Source organism: Podarcis vaucheri (genome assembly GCF_965113315.1).
Source record: "Podarcis vaucheri genome assembly, chromosome: 13".
Classification (NCBI taxonomy): Eukaryota; Metazoa; Chordata; class Lepidosauria; order Squamata; family Lacertidae; genus Podarcis; species Podarcis vaucheri.
Genome location: NC_138751.1, coordinates 30,839,188 through 30,858,219, shown reverse-complemented (window position 1 = coordinate 30,858,219; position 19,032 = coordinate 30,839,188). Strand labels below are relative to the sequence as shown.

The 19,032-nt window shown below is 45.2% G+C and overlaps 1 protein-coding gene across 1 annotated transcript in view; it reads left to right on the top strand.

The window, feature by feature from the left end:
• The first annotated feature begins 2,860 nt into the window (after positions 1–2,860).
• LOC309516613 (uncharacterized protein) overlaps positions 2,861–19,032 on the top strand; it is a 34,958-nt gene continuing 18,786 nt past the window's right edge. Inside the window, exons 1-8 of the mRNA XM_082195373.1 lie at positions 2,861–3,471; positions 5,145–5,227; positions 5,393–5,549; positions 6,880–7,041; positions 7,130–7,255; positions 9,655–9,872; positions 10,657–10,721; positions 11,689–11,789. Coding sequence (XP_082051499.1) covers positions 2,938–3,471; positions 5,145–5,227; positions 5,393–5,549; positions 6,880–7,041; positions 7,130–7,255; positions 9,655–9,872; positions 10,657–10,721; positions 11,689–11,789 — 1,446 coding nt within the window. The 5' untranslated portion in view covers positions 2,861–2,937. The remainder of the gene's footprint in view (positions 3,472–5,144; positions 5,228–5,392; positions 5,550–6,879; positions 7,042–7,129; positions 7,256–9,654; positions 9,873–10,656; positions 10,722–11,688; positions 11,790–19,032) is intronic.

The following is a 19,032-nucleotide window of genomic DNA, read 5'->3' as shown; positions in this document are numbered from 1 at the left end:
TAAAATGAGGAGCAGCTGTTAAACACTGAGATGCGATTGTTACATGTCATTAGGACTGAAGCAGATTAAAGGCTGTCGACTCAAATCTTTACGGGTGCAGAAGGAGTCAAACACACGCTTATCGTTTTGCAAACACATGTAGGTGCGCTGATCAGCACACAGCTCTCTCATCATCTCCAGGATGTTTATCCAGAAGAAGGGAGGAGGGAGAAGCCTCTTCTCAATAACTAGATGTGTTTCGACTTGCTAGCCTTCAGCAGCGGCGTAACTCAAGAGGTGTACACAAATCACAGCAGAGCAAATCATCTTATCTTCCAGGCTCGCAAATATCCGTTCGCTCCCTTGACAGAACAGCGCTTACGGCAAACCAGATGTCTTCATTGCAAGTGCATATCGCAGTTCAACGTGCCATGGCCCACCTGGGCACTCGTGGCAAACATTTTGAGCCACAGGCTTGCCACGCTGCAATTTGGGCTTCAAGATGCATGTTGCAAGCTGCTTTCACTGTGGTTGCCTGGGCAATGGCCCTCGGCCTGTAGCAGAGGGAGAGGAACGGGCCAGAGCGAAAGAGGCACTAGATTGCTGTGGCTTCTACTCACCCTGCTGATGTTGCCACTTGCTCACCCTCCAGTAGAAATAGGCCGATCTGTCAATTTCTCACCGTTTCTCATTTTTACAATCTTAAGACGGTTCTTCACTTTTCCATATCATTTTGCTTGGTTTTTTTTTCAAGGAAAACACTTCAGCATTTTAGTGCAAAGTAATCCAAATATGTTAGGGACGCGGGTGGCGCTGTGGGTGAAGCCTCAGTGCCTAGGACTTGCCGAGCGTATGGTCGGCGGTTCGAATCCCCGCGGCGGGGTGAGCTCCCATCGTTCAGTCCCAGCTCCTGCCCGCCTAGCAGTTCGAAAGCACCCCTAAGTGCAAGTTGATAAATAGGTACCGCTTTATAGCGGGAAGGTAAACAGTGTTTCTGTGCACTGCGCTGGTGCTGGCTCACCAGAGCAGCTTCGTCACGCTGGCCACGTGACCCGGAAGTGTCTCCGGACAGCGCTGGCTCCTGGCCTCTTAAGCAAGATGAGCGCACAACCCGAGTTTTTTCTCTTTTTTTCTCTTTTTTTCTCTTCTCCTCTTTTTTTCTTTTTTCCTTTTTTTGGAATCTTACATTCAGTTCTCTACATTTTTGACATCAGTTTGCATTTTTTAAAAAAAGACCTCATGAAAATTTGTCAGCGTTGTAGTGCCAACTTATCATAATTCAAGAATCTTTGTATGAATTCCCCCCCCCCAATATACACATTTGTGCAAAGCAATTTCCCCTAATATAATGCATTTGTGGGGAGGGGGGTTCACTAATATATATGCATTTCTATGCCCAGCTATATGCAATTTACTTGGCTGGAGCTCCGCATCGCAAAATTCGGAGAAGTATGAATTTAAAAGGATGCCGTGTTTCAGTTTGCCATCTTTCTTTCCCTCAGTTGTACTTTCTGCCGAAGATCTTGTGCAGCCCATTTTCACATTATCAAATAGAGGGGGGCAGCTGATAAGAAAGTGCCATTCCTAGCTCTCAGATTCTGGCCCCCAAAATGCGAACAAATATCTCAGTCCCACAGATAGCCACAAATGTATTCTCTTGGGCATTGGTAAATAATGATCACATTGCTTAGTGGTTTGGACGGCATTTCCCAGTTGAACAATAATCGAGTGGTTTTCAAGGGTTTGCGGCTATCTGTGGGACTGAGATATTTGTTCGCATTTTGGGGGCCAGAATGCGAACAAATATCTCAGTCCTACAGATAGCCGCAAACCCTTGAAAACCACTCGATTATTGTTCAACTGGGAAATGCCGTCCAAACCACTAAGCAATGTGATCATTATTTATCAATGCCCAAGAGAATACGTTTTGCCACATTATATAGTTAGGGGAAGGAGAAAAACTGCACTGAAGTGAAGGTTTTGCAAAATAACAATAGGGTTGGGTTCAATTCCAAGTGCATTGGGATCAGAGGGTGAATCAAAAAGAATAATGTTTACTTTGGGATTGAACGTTTTAAAAGCCAAAGAGATGCAAAAGAGGGAATTTGATTGCTTTGTTCTTCTATATGCATGATGTTCTCAGAGAAGTGCTACTAAATCATTATTAGTACCCTGGTGATCCATATGTGAATTGACTTGCCCTCTTCTTAATCACAGATTAAAGAGAAATTCTTGAGCTTGCTAGTGTGAATTTATAAATCCAATCAGCTCCTGGGACTTGCAAAGACAGGCTATATAACAAATTAAGTTCTCAGATCAAAGTGGGGGTTTTTTAAAAAAAACAAAAATAATAATCCAAGAAGCAATTAATAAATCAAGCAATTGGCAACTTTGAACCAAACCATGACAAGCTATCTGAGATCCGTTTTTCTACTAGATTAAAACAGTATACAAAAGAACCCTCCTAAATTAAAGAGTTTAGTGCTTGTTTCGTTTATACATGTCGCTTTGCTTGGCGTCCTCTTTCAGTTGAGAGAGATTTTGCCTGGGGGCTTAAAATGTTGAAGCGAATGCAATATAATAACCAAACTTAAAAGAGAAAGAGGAGGTGGAGAGAAAAAGCCGAAAAAGGGTTTGCTCATCACAATTTCAAAGATAAAAAGGAAAGCAAAACATGTTTTGGCTCCGTTCCATCTGGGATTCTGGCATAATATAATAACCCAAGGATACATATTTCTGCAGAGTTGGACCTGGTAACATTTTTTTTTAATTAGACAGAACAATTATCTGATTATGAAGGCATTGACTTGGCAAAAGGATGCGCCGTGCCAGGACGGGGCGGAAACACACAGCTAACACCGCATATAAGCCTTAAAAGCCCACCAACTCGACGCACTCTTTCTAATCCGCTTGCCTTGCTTATTTCACGGGACAGAACCTTCCTCTTGCTCAGACACCATGGCTCTCTCTGTCCACACTGGCTCTTCCCGACAGCTCTCCTCGTACAGTGTTGGCGGCGGGGGTGGCGGGGGGTCTGTTAGACTGTCTAGCGGCGTAGGGTTTAGCGGCGGCTCCAAATTTGCCGGAGGTTACTCAGCAGGTGGTTACGGAGGAGGAAGCCTGAGTGGAGGGTATGGAATGGGCTTGGGCGCAGGTCTGGGTGGTGGGTATGGAGGGGGCTTGGGTGGCGGTTTCGGGGGCGGCCTTGGCGGTGGCGGCGGTGGCTTTTCAAGCGGCTTTGTGAGCAGCATGGGCGGCATGGGCGGCGGCTTTGGGGGAGGGGATGGGGGTCTCCTGAGTGGGGACGAGAAGCAGACCATGCAGAATCTCAACGACCGCCTGGCGAACTACCTGGGCAAAGTCCACGCTCTGGAGGAGGCCAACACAGAGCTGGAACGCAAGATCAAGGAATGGTACGCAAAGTACAGCACTCCGGACACCAGCCGAGACTACAGCAAATATTTTAGCATCATCGAAGATCTTCGGAACCAAGTAAGTGATCGGGGGAACTTATGCAAAGTTTTCTGACTTGGGTCAATGCTTCGTCCACCAAGAACAACTTTCTGTGTTCCATATACAGTGGTACCTCAGGTTAAGAACTTAATTTGTTCCAGAGGTCTGTTCTTAACCTGAAAATGTTCTCAACCTGAGGTACCACTTTAGCTAATGGGGCCTCCTGCTGCTGCTGCGCCGCCGGAGCACGATTTCTGTTCTCATCCTGAAGCAAAGTTCTTAAACCGAGGTACTATTTCTGGGTTAGCGGAGTCTGTAACCTGAAGCGCCTGTAACCTGAGGTACCACTGTATAGGAAAATAGAAAGCTGCCTTATAATGATTCCAACCATTGATATATCTACCTCAGCATTGTCTACACTGGCTGGCAGCAGCTTTCCAGGTTTTTAGCCAGAGGACATTCCCAGCCCTACCTGGAGATGCTGGGATTCGAACCTGGGACTGTCTGCATGCAGAGCAGATTGCTCTACCCACTGAGCTACGGCTCCTCCCCATTAAGTCTCAGAGGGAGTATAGTCTGCAATATTCCTCATAGTCTGCAATATTTCATTGGTGAATTGTCCCCCTTAGGCATCTGAACGTTACATGTGCTTTACTGGCAAGATCTTAATACCCTTCTCAGCAGAGCCTTAATCTCTGGATACGCGTCACTGTCCACACCCCTCCTATCACGTAATTAAATTTGCAAAGAAATTAAGCGAGTAGTAACCGATTATCATGAAAATTCATCAGCATCTTTGTGCGGATTTTGCCTAATATACACTTCCCTACAAAACGATTTCCCCTGATATAATGCATTTCTATGTGATTTTAACAAATGTGTGCATTTTTCGTCCTGCTTTTCCCTGCTGTATGCATTTTCGTGGCTGGAGAACCGCACTGAAAAATTCAATTAAGTGCAAAGTTTGAAGGACGGCTGTGTTTCAGTTTGCACCCTGCCTTGGAAAGTGCAGATTTGGTGGATTTGCCTTTAAATGTGGACTCAGTCCAGTTTCTTCCCCCATCCCTAAAAAGGGGGGACATGGCAGAATGCATCAAATTACACATGATGAATTGGAAGTGGATAGGAAGACTTCCCCCTCCACCATCATCACTTTTATAATACCAGGACCTGGAAGCTGAATGGTGAGGGATTCAGGATCAGAGAAAGTATTCCTTCGTACAACACACTGCTATCGCAATATGTGGCAAGTGTTGCCAATAGGGATGGTATTAAATAGGGGCTGGAGAAATTCATGGAGAAGAAGGCTATCAATGGCGAATATTCATGAAAGGTCTATAGTCATTGCCTGTACTCGCAAAGGCTGTGCGCCTCTGTATGCTGGTATCTGGGGAATCAGTAGGGAGAGTGTTGTTGCTCTCATGTCCTGCTTTGGGGCTTCCAGAGGCAGCTGGATAGCCACTATAGGAACAGAAGGCTAAACTAGACGAGCCTTTGGTCTCATCCCACAGGATTATTGCTGCATTCTTCTGGTTGCCTTTTGTGACTCGTCTTCCTTCTCCTCCCAATCTTCCTTTCTAAAAATGGTGTCACTCCACTCTATGACCTTGGTGTAAAGTATCCAAGAAGAGGAACTAGGGATGGTGGTGATGTTTGGTTGTTGTTTTTCCCTAAAATGTACTGCAGCTATCTTTCCTATGTGTTCCTTACAGATTGTTAGACACACCATTGAGAACGCTGGGGTCGTTCTGCAAATCGACAATGCTCGGCTGGCTGCTGATGATTTCAAACTTAAGTAAGCATCAAATTCTGGGCAAGGGAAAGGAAGGAAACAGAAAGACCAGCACCTCTGTTGTACACCTTGTTCCTGCCTCATTCCCAGCTTTTTGAAGGCCAGCAGGAAGCAAGAAACCATAAATTGCCACAATTCTGAAATCTCATTCTTACGTTATCTTTGAAGGTATGAGAACGAATTGTTCCTGCACCAGAGTGTGGAGAGTGACATCAATGGCCTGAGGAGAGTCCTGGATGACTTGACCATGACTAGGTCCGACCTCGAGTTGCAGATCGAAGGCTTGAATGAGGAGCTTGCCTACCTCAAGAAGAATCATGAAGAGGTAGATAGAAACATGCCTCTTAAACTGCTGTGCCGCATGGTAGCAAGAAGGAGAGATGCACTTTTAGCCTTGAATAAGGGTGTAAGAAGGCATCATTCCCAATTCCACCTTGTATTTGTCGCACACAGCACTGTTTCCTTTCTGCTGCAGTTCATCTTCCACCCCAAACTACATTATTCATCTCCTGATCCACCATGTTGGGATTATTAATTGACATAAATTGCATTGTCATTGTGTTATCCCACCATGTTCATTTCAATGCAAAGGAAAAACTATGCAAATTGGGCGTAATCAATTCCATATGATAGATGGATTTCCAAGAGAGCATTGGCCATTTACACTCCCAGTTCTGTTTTCATTGGAATTCTCTGACACCCCAACCCTGGAAGCAAATAGTTTGAGCCTCACCAAGTCATATGGGAGAAACAGGGCCGACAACGCATATCTCACTCAACCCAGGCATGATGTGTGGGGCAGATCAGTGGCGAAAGGAAAACAGAGAGACAGAGCAAGAAGCTGTTCATCTAAAGGGAAGAAGGATGCCTTCTTATTTTGAAATCTTGCTTTTAGAGAAACTGCACTGTATTATTAGTGAAGATGGCAAAATAACATTAAAATAAACAAATGCATTGCTTCGAAGTGGTTAGAAATATATGCAGTGCTGACCGGATTTACCAAAGGGAGTTGGGGAAAGGCTCTCCTAATATTTTTATTTTTAAGACAAGGAAAATTCCAAAATCTCAGGTGCATCTGCCACCTAGTGGTCAAATGAGCTCACACTGAGACAGAGACAATTCAGAATGCATTAAAAGTGGTCTCAGACTGCTACCATATGGGAAAGTTTGTTTGCTTTCAGGGTATGGCTGCCATGCGTCCAGGTTTTCCCAGACACATCTGGGAATTGGACTGTCAAAATGGTGTCTGGGTGGATTTTTGCCAAATTGGCAAAATATCCAGGAAAACCTGAGCGTATGGCAACTAGGGTGATTTTTTAAGAAAAATGCTTTAAAAATCCAAAAATTTTACATGTTCCCCCCAAAAGCTCAACTTTTGGGAATATGTCAACCCTACTTTCAGAGCCAGCCCTACAGTTAGGCAGAGTGAGGCAACTTGTGGGGCGAATAGCAGCAGCGTCCCTACCCCCGTTGTTCTTCTGAGCCATTCCCCTCTGTTAGATGGCAGAGCTGTGGATGCACATGACCTGTTCTGCTAAACTAGCCTGCTGCCTCCACTGTGGTGGAGGATACTATTCCATCACCAGGGATTGTTGCCTTTTCATGGTCTGGCTCATGCTACATGCTGCTAAAAACCCACTGGGCTTCTCTTGCAGGAACTGATGAGCTTCCGAGGGGTAACCAGCGGAGACGTCAACGTCGAAATGGACGCCGCTCCCGGAATTGACCTGACCAAGCTACTGAACGAGATGAGATCCCAGTATGAGGAGCTCGCGGACAAGAACAGGAGAGAGGCAGAAGAGCAGTTCAACAAGCAGGCAAGGATGGTTCCGAACTCCGCCTAAAACCTTAGGCGATGGCCCGGTTATCGAGCCCACTTAATACTTCTTCTCCTTGGTCCTCCAGGTTGGAGCTCTGAGGCAGGAGATATCGGCCAACGTGGACCAGCTGAGCACGGGCAAGAGTGAAGTTACGGATCTGAGGCGCACGCTGCAAGGCCTGGAACTGGAACTGCAGGCTCAGCTTGCCATGGTAAGTGGATCACAGCAGCAGGAGGAGTTCTTTCAGAGGGTTTGTGCTACAGCTGTGTACATTAGGCTGCTTTCAAGATCTCTCCCGTGGTAAGGAGGTATGTCATAGGATCATAGAGTTGGAAGGGACCCAAAGAGTCCATGGATGCCCCTACACTCCCCCCTCCTAGAACAGCAGTACATTATAATGCTCAGTTTACTGGAGTCGCTTGGTAGGCACAGAATAAATGCCCAAAGAATGATTTCAACTTGAAGTGCAACAAAACTGAACTGCAAGATTTCACTTTCCGTTAGAAACGCAAGCAATCCTGCAAAAAGCGTCATCGTTTGCGGGAATTCGGAATCCCATCTAAGAGAAGAAGCTGTCGGACTCTTTTCCTCATCCATCTATATGCTACTATTATCCAGACTCTCATTATCACTTTGCAAGGGGGTGGAGCCTATAAATTTTCATGGCATTCCAGCGAGTGACATTATCGCTCCTGCTGAGGGTGGGGGGAGTCCTAAAGCTGCATTCCCCCTGTTTTCCCCATCCACCGCACCTCTGAAATTGTGTTGTGTTCTTTAGAACCGGGCGTGCCAATTCCCATGTAGTGAGAGACGCCACCGTTTGGCACCGTAGCTTGTTTTGCAAGCCTTCCAGCAAATACTGGAATGGTATTTCAGCACTCCTGCTGAGCTGATCCATATATTGAGCCATCCCAAAGCGATAATGAGCCATCATCACGTCAACATGTGTAGGAGGAAAAGGAGAACGTTCGTCAGAGGAGTCACCTGGCTCAGAATGCTGCAGCACAGTTGCCAACAGCAGAAGAGTTTGAAACTGATATCCCGCATTTCACTCCCCTTAAGGAGTCTCAAAGCAGCTAACAATCTCCTTTCCTTTCCCTCCCCCACAACAAACACTGTGTGAGGTGAGTGAGGCTGAGAGACTTCAGAGAAGTGTGACTAGCCCAAGGTCACCCAGCAGCTGCATGTGGAGGAGTGGGGAAGCGAACCCAGTTCACCAGATTACGAGTCCACTACTCTTAACCACTACACCGCACTGGCTCTCAGCAGGGAGACCCTGTCTGCATAGTGACGCCTCTGCTCAGAGGTCTGGACTGGTTGTCCATCTGCTACCAGGCCAAGTTCAAGGTTTTAGCCCTTAGCAGCATATATGCCCACTCAGTCGCTTCAATCTACAGAACGGACACGGTTACAGGTGCCACATATAATACCCATTCCACAGTGGTAAGAAACTGATCTTTTAGTGTGGAACTTTGGAACTCTCTGCCTATTGACGCCGGACAGGTGTCTTCTCTGTATTCTTTCTGTGACTATGCTTAGGCAAAGCTATCCAGACATGTAAAAGTTACATGTGTTTTCTCTCTGTCTAGCTGTTGTTGGTTTCAAACAACTTTTAAAAGTTTTAAAATACTTGGGGGTTTTTTAGCAGCTTTTATCAAGAATTTCAATGTTTTATTTCATCTTTTTGTAAGCCACTTAGATGTTTTCTTGCCATTGCATTTGGGGTGCTTTGCGCAATGTCTGCAGGAAATGTAATCTAGATGCAAGAAGGGGGGGCACATAATTTGGGTTATGTCTGCAGTTTACTTAGACTTCCATCCTATACCCATTTATGTGAGAGTAAGCCCCATTGAACCTAATGGGATCTACCTCTGAGCAAATGTGTCTGGGGTTGCTGTGTTAGTCTTATAAATCTGCTGGCCTGTGTTAAAAAGATACAGAAGCACAAAGCAACCAGTGTGGTGTAGTGGTTAAGAGCGGTAGACTTGTAATCTGGTGAACTGGGTTCGCTTCCCCACTCCTCCACATGCAGCTGCTGGGTGACCTTGGGCTAGTCACACTTCTCTGACGTCTCTCAGCCCCACTCACCTCACAGGGTGTTTGTTGTGGGGGAGGAAGGGAAAGGAGAATGTTAGCCACTTTGAGACTCCTTAGGGTAGTGATAAAGAGAGATATCAAATCCAAACTCTTCTTCTTCTCTTGGCTTTTGAATCATTCCAAAGAATCAGAGTTCTCACAGGGCTGTTTCAAGTGGAAGTCACTGCGTGAGTGGAAGGACTTCCGCTTGCACAACAGAGCTTCCCCTCCCTTTCCTCCCCATATTTTCACCCTGCACATCCTCCCAATCTGTTCTGGGGGTGTCCCCAGCCCTCCAGAGCAGAGTTTGCAGGGGGGCAATGCAGGAGAAGAGATAGCAGAAATTCCACCACACAAATAGACGTCATTCCGCTTCCCCAATGACTTTGGTGGATATAACATTATGCTATTTATTGGATTCAACCCATGGGAGTGTTTAGAATAATCATTTTCTTTGCTGGAACTTCATCTCTGTTAATTCTGCTGCATTTTTACGCCCTTTTCTTTCTTCCTTCCTCTGCACCTTCGGAACAGAAACAATCCCTGGAAGGCACTTTGGCGGAAACAGAACGAAATTACTGCGACCAGCTTGCGCAATTACAGGGTCAGATCGCTGGCTTAGAGGAACAGCTTCTGCAGATTCGGGCTGAGATGGAGAACCAGAATGCAGAATACCAGCAGCTGTTAGGCATCAAGACACGCCTGGAGAAGGAGATAGAGACCTACCGCCGCCTACTGGACGGAGAAGGGGGGTAAGCGTTAGACATGACAGATAGCCAGATCTGACTCAGAACCAATTATGAGGCCCTGTAGATCTGACCAAAGGACAGTAGCTTCACAATAGCAATTTGCATAATATGGACTAATTCACTTCTACTGTACTGAATGGGAAACCTGCCATTTGTTAAATTAGACCAGATTGCACTTGTATTTAGAAAGCTTGCAGAGCTGGAGGTGATTCTAAATATCTGCCTGTGCAAAATGCAGAGGAAGACCTACGTTGGTCAAAATTCGCACACCGACTTTCCATATTTGGTAGAATCAATGTGCGGGGTTGGAATCTGGATCGCACCTACTGGCCCCACCCTTCAAGCTCCATGAGTTGAATGGGAGGGCTGGTCTGCACAGAACCCACATACCCAGTGCATTGAAGACAGTGCCAGCCCATTCCAATCCTCCCTCCATGTACTGATTCTCACCTGCTTAGGGCTATAAAAAGAAATGATCTCCATTACGCATCTGAGCTGATTATAGGAGCCAACTCCTAGGAGTCAAGGTCCCTTCACGGCCCCCCTAAAATATTTGAGGGGCCACCAAATTGATGGGTATTGCATCAGTCACATATCATGACTGATTATGCAGGACGGGACTCTCCTGCCCCCCCCCCCAATATTTTATTCAAGTTGGCACCCCTGGAGCTGATTATCATCACATTATATTACCTGACTGTAATAAATTGGTGGTCATGTTTACATTTTCTCTGAAAAATGATGCACAGTATACCACTAAAAAAACTTACATTTTTTTCCTTGACAGTGGTTTTGGGTCTTACGGATCTTCGAGCCACAGTAGTTCTATGAGTTACGGAGGCTCTGGCAAAGGTAATGACAGATATCTTTATATACATGAAAAATGCACAGCTGAAGGTCTGACTGCAAACTTCTCACCGATGCATAAAAGCACCCCCTCTTTCCCCGCCCGTTTCCCCCCTTGTGTCCCAAATTTCCTTGGCTGCCTCTTTCCCACATTTCAACAATACATCGCCTCTCTTTGTCCCCCAAACTATGCAAGGCTTTTCCAGTTCGCTCTTAGCAAAGCAGGTGAACTACAGCCCTTTCTTGTGGGTCCATCTTTTCTTCAACTCTGTGTCCACAGCCCAAGCCAATGTCACATGGGGGACATCTATGGTCAGCAGTAACCATAGACCACAATGGCAAAACATGTGGCTGTCAGGGAGGGCCATGCAACCTGGGTGTAGCAGGAGGGAGGTGGCCACAGGCATAACCCCACTTCCCTGTTGATGTGCGACAGTGTCCATCAGTTACCTAGTCTTGGAGCCTCCCTGCTGACGCCAATGTTGCTGCTGCTTACCTAGATGGGGTTCAGGCAGTGCAAAAGCTAGTTCAGGGCTGCATTGTTCCGATCGGGTGCTCCTACAGGTGTGTCCATGTGGCTTCAACCACACAGCCCAACCCTGCTCCATCCCTCCATGTAAGCTGCAGTGACACTGGTGGCAGGAGGTCAACTTCCCCCCCCCCAAGAGCCTGCAAGGAGAAAGACAGTTGTGGAGAAGCAATTTGGGGAACAGAAAATGGGTGGGTAGGGAAGGTCGTCTTGCACCTCAAATTCACTCCCATCAACCCACATTCTAGGGAATTGGCAGCAACCCAGTTTTCCCAATTGAGGATGCAAAGTCAGGCCCTATTTTGGGTGCTTGATGATTATCTGCTTGTATAAAAATAGGAGCGTGAAAAGCAATCATGCAAAGCACGTCAAGGACCTGCTATGAAGCCTTGTTCAAACACTATGTTTTAATTTTGCTTTCTTTCTTTTTTAAAAAAAATCCAGAGTCGACAAAAACAAGAATGGTTAAGACGATTGTGGAAGAAATGGTTGATGGCAGAGTCGTTTCGTCCCAGGTCAAATCAGTCGAAGAGAAGCCGACTAAATAACCATCAAGAATCCCTTTTTCCCATGTCATGGCAGAGCAGCAAGAAAGGAAGCCTTCAAGAGAAATCATTTCTTCTTTAGAAAAGCCTCTTTCTAGAAGTCCCTCACTTCTCTCCTCTCTTTTTTAAAACAAGTCATCAAAGCGCATTCTGAAATCTTGATTTCTTTTAGCTGTGGTAGTTCAATAAACCTTTTTTTACTGTTTGCATACCATACCTAGTTTCACACGGTTCCAACATTCTCTTACTGAAGTCATGAAGGGCAGTAAGAAGCTCAGTGTTTTAATAGTGTGCATTAATTTTATCTACAAACAAGCACATGCAAGCATAGAGATGATCTCTGCACAGCCACCATGAGAGAGGCAACCCTTCCTCCTTGCCCAAGCAATAGTTCTCTCTGATCACTATTAACACCAAACTAATTAACATTAAGCAGGAGGCTAGCCCTTAAGTGCAGGGTTTTTCCTTTCTCTTGTAACACCAAAGGATCAAGATCACAGTGGAAGTTGCAAAGAATTAAAGTCCCCTTAACCCCATGACAGAGTCCCAATCTGGATTAAAGCCTCATGCCTAGTATTGGTAATAAGGAAAATATTACATTTAAGAGCAAACCATGGGATTGAAATAGTGTGTAGTTTGGCCCTGTGGTGTCAACAGATACTTACTAATTCCTTTAAATCCTTAGCTATGTTTGGCCCAAGACACAGGATCCATTGAGTATTTAAATTCAGGGAGAACTGAACAGGTGGCAGATAGTTTGACAAGTAGCACACCCACAAGCCCATTTGTGCACTTGAGCATGTTCAGTACTGGTATGGAGTGGACAGGCCATTTTAGTAAAAGTAGAAGCAGACATCTAAAACATGGGTAGGCAAACTAAGGCCCGGGGGCCGGATCTGGCCCAATCGCCTTCTAAATCCGGCCCGCAGACGGTCCAGGAATCAGTGTGTTTTTACATGAGTAGCATGTGTGCTTTTATTAAAAATGCATCTCTGGGTTATTTGTGGGGCATAGGAATTCGTTCATATTTTTTCCCCAAAATATAATCTGGCACCCCACAAGGTCTGAGGGACAGTGGACCAGCCCCCTGCTGAAAAGTTTGCTGACCCCTGATCTAAAACATCCTATAACACTGCATGCTTAAATCACGAACACTTTCCAAGCCAAGCGGAAGCTTTGCAGAGTCTCTACAGCTGTTACTTGTGCACCATGTAATTGCTGCAAAGAGTGAACGGGAGAGCCGTCTCTGCAACGGGGGAGTCATGGAGACTAACACTTCACACTGCATAGTGTTCACAGTGACAAATGCCAGCATATGCATGGCAACCCCATCCACCATGACATAATTCCAATACAAAATACTATTGAGCAGCCAAGCCTGTAGTGCAAATTTCCATATTACTCATTTCACCAAATGGCATTGACGTTGCTGCTTGGCTTAGTAGCATATGCAGCACATAGATGCCTCCACATCAATGGCTACTGGTCATGAGGGTGATGCTCTACGTACCTCTACAGTTGCTTCTGAATGCCAGTTGCCACAGGAGAAGAGAGTGCTCTCGTACTTGGGTCTTGCTTGTGGGTTTCCCACAGGCATCTGTAGGAAGAGAATAGTGGGCTAGATGGGCCTTTGGGCTGACCTAGCAGGCTCCTTTTACATTTACGTATCAATAAAGTGTCACTTAGCTATGTGGCACTCTGCAAAGACTAGAGACATGGAGATTGGAATCTGAAACAGACCCAGGGAGACAACAGAAGAAGGGAAGGTAGGAAGAGAAAATGTGATCATTTCAATTTCGCATGCATTGGCTTAGTTATAATGAAGCATCTTCCTCAAAAGCAATTGCCAAAGCAGCCGTTCTGTCATCTGTAAAAATCCTGGGCTTCCGGTAGCCACTGTTACAACACAGGTCACACCCAACTGTGGCCCTTTCTCCCTGGCCATCACCTGTAGCCGAGTAAGATTGTCTTCCATAAACACGGTTTTAACAGTGAGTCTGTAAGTGACTGTGGAGGCCAAGTCTGGATCCACACGTCCTTCCACAGTGGGGACATAGGTTTTTGGGCAGGAGCTGATCACGGTGTGGATTTGCCAAGCGTGCCTTCCTCTTAGCACGTTTCTCCCTTACGTCCTGAGTTCAAGCGTCTTCAAAGCCCATCACACCTTTGGTAAAGGCTGTTCTGCAACTGGAGCGCTCGCAGGCCAGTGTTTCCCAGTTGTCGGTATTCATACAACTTTTTTTTAGATTTGCCTTGAGAGAGTCTTTCAACCTCTTTTGTTGACCACCAGCATTACGCTTTCCATTTTTAAGTTTGGAATAGAGTAAAAGAAAGGCAAAAGGGAAAGTGTCAGAAAGATATTTTTACACAATCCCAAAAGGGTCTGGTGAAGGGCTTCCTGGGACATGTTTTTAAGGCATGAGAAAACAACAGAGAGCAAAACCACCACTTGCTCTCCTTCTCCTAAAAGGTTGGGCAAGATGACCCTTGGGACCCCTTCCAACACTACAATTCTATTCTTCAAATGAAATAATTGTGATGATGTGAACCAACATGTGCCTGTCAAAGGGATACAGTTAATTAGTGTTTATTGGCCCTGATCCAGAACAGGAGCAAAAGGCTGTTATCATAGTTAACATCTTCTGTTAATTATAACAAGCCAAAGTTCTCAGAAAAGATGTCTGAGGGAGAGTTGGATCCTGCAAGTTTCCTTCTCGACAGGCAGAAAGAGAGGTCTGCATACAGAGGACAAGGCCCAGGGTCAGAGCCCCCCAAGGCAACCATGGAAAGCTTGGCAGCTAGTGCTGATCCACCACCAGTGGCGCTCCAAGTGGGGAAGGGCCAGGGTGTCCCACGGCCATTTCTGGGGAGACTGTGGATCTGCAGAACACTACATCCCATCTCTGCTTGCTATCTTTAGGAAAGGGGTGAATAAGACTCTGGTCCACAGAGGTCTGATGCTGGAGCTGCTCCTGGTGGCTAGATTAGAAATTGTACATCAAATGAAGGGTCTTGTGACCTCTCTTTCAATGCTTGGTATGCAAAAAGGCCTGCCTCTTAGTAAGAAGTGGACTCAAAACTGCCAGGAAGCAAGGGGAGGAAGAAGCAAAAGGCAAGTTCTCTGAGATGTGGTTTCAATTTATTGTTTAATGCTCATAATAAAGATTAGATGCTCCAGCCTCTGAAAGTCTCATCTTTCCTTTTGGTTGGACTCAATAGTTTCAGCCAGACCTGCAATTTCAGGATGCTAATGAATTTTCTGTGCTGAATCATTGTCTGCCCTATTTTTGGTGTTACTAAGGCAATTTCGTTGTTTGCTTTTTTGTGAGAAGAGTTCAGTAAAACTTCAGTGGTTTTTTTTTTAAAAAAAATCTCATACCTGTCTCAAGAACAAAAGCAGTGGGGTTGGTGTGAATTGGAAAGAAGGACACAAAAATCCATCTGCAAGTTGAACTAATTTCCAAAATACAAGAATGGTCTTGTATGTTCCCAACAGGAAGCAAGAAAGAGCAACCTATCGGAAACCCCTTGCCCCACAAAAAGAAAAAAAAACCGGAACAAGTTTCTGAAAAATAAGCAAATGCTGGCTTTGCATAATTTGTTGTGATAGCCTAATTCAAATGATCTCTGTGCCAAATTATAATAAGCACAAATCTGTCAGTCCACAGAACCCAAGGAAATGTTCGCAGTTTCAGGAAAGGATTGGCTTTAATGCGCCAATACTGCTCCCTAGTGAACCGGTGGAGATGCTGTTGCTAAAATCCTCTCCCTCCTTCGCTCTAGGCTTTTTCTCACAGTACAGGCAACCACATTAAAGAGTTCGGCGCTGGCGAGATGCCGAGCGGCCGGTTTAATCTCTAGTGGGGGGGAGAGACCTGATTATAATAACAACTGCAGTTGAGTCAGAACATGGCTCTTATCGTACAACTTTGCAATCAAGTCAGTAACCACCTTTGATGGGGGCGGAGAAACTAATCAGGGTGGAATGACAGCATTCACTTTGGCAAGACGGACTATGAGTAGACTCGAAACACCAGCAGGATGCAGTGAAGAGTTCTGTTAAGTGCATGCTTAAAAGGGCATGCTTACAACTGTCTCCTCTTTTTCCTACACAAAAATAAGCTGTGTCCAAACCCCCCAAAATAACAATAATAACCCAGATCAGGCATGTGGTATGAGGGAGAGGGTGCAAACTCTTTCTTCTCTGTGTTGTTTTCCCAGCAAAAGTATTACAGATGAACAAATCTGTCAATATCAATTTCTTTTTGTTCCTCGTTCTTCCAGTCTTAAATCCAGTTCTTCCATATTTCTACATCAGTTTGCATTTTTTTAAAAAACAAAACAAAAGTCTTCATGAAAATGTGCCAGCATTGTGGTGTACATTGCTTCTAAAATATGCATTTTTGTACGCAAGTTTACCAAACACATGCATCTTTCTTTAAGCAAATTTCCTGAATGCACTTTTGTACATTAATTTCACTAATATATGTATTATGTTGCATGGTTTCCCCAATATACACATTTCTGAGTTGGAGAACTGCATGTCAAAATTCAGAGAAGTGTGAATTTTGAAAGGTAGCTGTGTTTCAGTTCATGCATAAATATTTTTCAGGAAGTGAAAATTACAAAAATAAAGTGTGAACCAATCTGAATTTCTCCTCCATCCCTACCTACTCTGTATAACAATCCCACAAGAGCTCCAGCTAAAGCAGGTGTGGGGATCCTTTGTAAAACTGCTAGCATATTTGCAAAGCAAAGCAGGGTCTGGTATGGTTTCAAGCTGGATGGGGCACAGTGTGTTGAAATTCCTACATTGCAGAGGGTTGGGTTAGATGACCCTCGGGGTCACTTCCAACTCTTCAGTTCTGTGATGGTGAACTACAACTCCCATCGTCCTTGACCATTGGCCGTGCTTGCTGCAGCTGATGGGAGTTGTAGTTCAGTAACATCTGGCAGGGCAAATGATTCTCAGGCCTGAGCTGAAGCGTTGCTCTGAGAATTCTGAGCTACATGGGATATTGATATAACTAGTGGTGCCATCAGTGCAGGATTTTGAGGGTGCTTAGTGACAAAGTTTAGGGCACCACACAGCAGAAAGAGCAGCCAAACACAGCAAGACTATCTTACTACATTGTCAAGTGATTGAAGCAATAGGCATTATCATCTGTAAAACACACACCCAGCACAGCGGCTCACAAAACCTGTTAACTCCAGAGTCTAAAATTATACCACAACACTGGGCATAACTCTATTGTAGAAGCCTATATCTTCACCACACTGCTTAAAATACAGTGGTACCTTGGTTCTCAAACTTAATCCATTTGACTCCCAAAACGGTTCGAAAACCAAGGCTTCCTGCACTCAAGCAGAAGCTGTGTCAGATGTTCGGCTTCCGAAAAATGTTCACAAACCGGAACACTCACTTCTGGGTTTGCAGCGTTCAGAAGCCAATTTGTTCAGGAGCCAAGCTGTTTGAGTACCAAGGTACCGCTGTATTAATTTCTAAGAGGTTTTCTTTCACAGCTAGTGTTAGGAACACATAGAAGCAGGCACATGATCGGCTTGTGCTTAAATTTAATGACATGTGAAGGAGAAAATGCTAGGGGAAAATGAGGGGGACAAGCTTTCTGAAGTAGGCAACAAGCGACAAAGCAGACACATTGAGAAATCCATTTGTAAATTCAAAACAGCAAGGTATTTCTCCGCTACTCCTGCTACTAAAGAATGGGCGCTGCCATTGTAGAAAAAGAAACTCCACTGTGTTTTGTTATTTAAGCTATTGATAATCCTTGGGTTTAAATATCCAGTGTGATCAAACTCAGTCACACTTTAATACAAATAAATTAAGAAAGGCTGTTATGGCCTGGCATCCAAGCTGTGGGAAGTGTACATAATGTACACAATGTTCCTGCAGATCCTTGTGAGTTTAAAAAGTGAGTTTAAAAAATGCTCACTGCCACATCAGGGGCAATTTTTGGGAGCATTTTTTAAACTCACTTTCCCACTTAGGAAGGGGTCCAGGGCAACTATCAAGCGGAAAGTAAAACGGAAAAGTAAAACAATCACTTCCCTGAGCATCAGCTATTTTGATTCTGTAGCAACTGGGAATTCGACTCCATTGAGGATTTTGCTCTTGATCTCACCTAGTTAAGTTCCAAGTGGGCAATCTGCTGTGAGGAGAATCATAGAAGTGTAGAATTGAAAGGGACCCCAAGTCCCATCTAGTCCAGCCCCCTGCAATGCAGGAATCCCAAGTGAAGCATCCATGACAGATGTCCATCCAGCATCTGCTTAAAGACCTCCAGTGAAGAAGAGTCCATAACTCTCTTTCACACAAATGTGTGGCTCTCCTATACTTCCCTGAAACAAGTGGGGTATGTAAAGAAAACGTTGAGGTCTAAAAAGAACGCACTGCCCAGTTATTCCATGTGGAATCATTACGAGTAATTAATCTGAATTTATGCCGTCCTTCTGATGCTGCCAGCTCACTTGCTGTGCCGCATCTTCAAGCGGTAAATCTAATTTAACTTAATGTATGGTAAGGTTTGCAGTTCGTAAGGACATAAGAAATGCCGAGCTGGCTCAGGCAATAGGCTTGTCTACTTCAGCATCCTGTCCTCACCATGGGGAGCCAGATCCATGTATGAAACCCACAAGGAGAACCCAATTGCAACATTACTCTCCGTCCTTCTGATTCCCAGCAGGTAACATTCCGTGGCATGCCATCTCCCACAGTGGAGGGAGGAGCATTAGTGTAAGAGCAACATAGAATCATGGAATTGTAAAGTTAGAAAAGTTCATCTAGTGCAGCCTTTCTCAAGCTGTGGGTCCCCAGATGTTGTTGGACTACAACTCCCATCACCCCTAGCTAGCAAGGCCAGAGCTCAGGGATGGTGGGAGTTGTAATCCAACAACATCTGGGGACCTACAGCTTGAGAACCACTGATCTAGTGCAATAGCTGCTGCCAGCTACTTTCTCTCCACTGAAAAGGACTTCCTTAATCTGGTTTGCTTAGTCTTCGATGTTTTGCCCTTGTGTTGCTCCAAATATTCACCATGGACTCCCATGTCCATTGAGGCACTCACAAAACAATGAAACCAACATCAGGCGCTTGCAGCTTTCCTATCGTTTTTAGGGAGTGAACAGCTCTTGGGTGCCTTCAGAATATTCCAGTTCCAAAGGAGCGTCATCCCTAACTCCCCATGGAACATGTGCCCCAAGAGCAAATCTGGGGTGGGGGGG